The sequence below is a fragment of the Penaeus vannamei genome, chromosome 24 (assembly GCF_042767895.1).
Source record: "Penaeus vannamei isolate JL-2024 chromosome 24, ASM4276789v1, whole genome shotgun sequence".
Lineage (NCBI taxonomy): Eukaryota > Metazoa > Arthropoda > Malacostraca > Decapoda > Penaeidae > Penaeus > Penaeus vannamei.
Window position 1 is genome coordinate 7190613 of NC_091572.1, and position 1424 is coordinate 7192036.

General features: G+C 46.0%; 1 protein-coding gene across 1 annotated transcript; it reads right to left on the minus strand.

Annotated features, from left to right (window-relative positions):
* Positions 1 to 454, minus strand: LOC138866186 (oplophorus-luciferin 2-monooxygenase non-catalytic subunit-like; the record flags this gene model as incomplete). Its single annotated transcript, XM_070138134.1, is given in 1 exon segment — positions 1 to 454. A coding segment is annotated over 1 exon segment (392 nt), but the record flags the coding sequence as incomplete, so codon positions are not given.
* Between the last annotated feature and the right edge of the window lie 970 nt (positions 455 to 1424).

Sequence of the window (1424 nt, forward strand, 5' to 3'; positions counted from 1 at the left end):
TTTACCGTCGTCAGGGTCGAATAACTGCTCGCGAAGGCTCTCTCCTGCACCTCCGCGAGTCCCGTGCGATCCGTGAACACCTCCTCGAAGGACGCCTCGCCGAAATCCCCCTCCTGAAGGACAGTCAGGTCGTCGCTGTGCCTTATCTCGATCTCCCTGAAGTGCTTGAAGGGGAAGTCCGCCGAGAAGATCCTGGCCAGCTCCCCGTCCCCCAGGTAGGAGCAGCGCATGGCCATCTGATAGGACTCGTCGGCTTGGCACTCGCAGGGAAGGATGTCGGCCGCGTTAGGGCAAGGCAGGTCGCGGGATCCGGGGCCATCTGGCGGAGGATCGGCGAGTCCTTCGTGCACGCCCGCGAGAACCGAGCCGATCAGAACGATAAGGAAGGTCATCGCGGCCACAGAACCTGACAGACACTGGAGGAAATCGCTTCAAAGACAAGCATATGGTGGCGGTGTGGCGCTCTCGGGGGGATGATAAGGTGGGAAGTGCCACGGGTCTGATAAGCAACACGGGGACGCATCATAGATTTAGTTGTACATTTATATACGTGTGTGTGAGAGAGAGGGGGAGAGGGAGAGAGAGAGAGAGAGAGAGAGAGGGGGGGGGGAGAGAGAAATAGATAGAGAGAGAGAAACTGCGTGTGTCCAATGAACTCAGCAAGGACCCGAGCTGTTAAACCGTAACCTAACGTACGACTCACCAGAAAAAAGTTTCGTAAAAATATTTTGTCTCATCAGCTGGACGGCTCCCGTGACGAACACACACACACACACACACACACACACACACACACACACACACACACACACACACACACACACACACACACACACACACACACACAAAAAAAAAAAAAAAAAGAAAAAAAAAAAAAGCTCACATACGCAAACTTGAATAGTGATAATATATACGGATGTGCGTCTCTGTAGGCGTATCTTTGCAAATATGTGTGTACAAGTGTCTGTATTAAAAAATGAAAGAGGAAAAAAGAAAAATTGATATCTTGCTTAGTGTTATCATCGTTCCACTTTGCTTACTTCAAATAAGTACGATTTCAAAGGAGAGAAGAATAATTTCTCTTTTACAGTAGCTAATAATTACTGTTATATTTTGAAAGGTATGTTGTCACTGTAGTTCACAGTGTCATGAAATATATGAATGCTACTTTGGTCCGTAATTGAATACAAATACAAAGGAGACAGACCAGACAGTACAGCTACCAAGGTGTGAAATACTACTACTGTTGCATTGTGACAGCTGGACCCTGTGCTGAGCATATTTCTATTTTGTACCGTATGAGATGTAATTCTTGTTTACATTTCATTTCATTTTATTTTGTACCGCATGAAATTAATTGTTGTAATTTCTTGTCCACAATTTTTTCTCTCTCCCATATATTTTCTAGCTATATTTGTTTATGT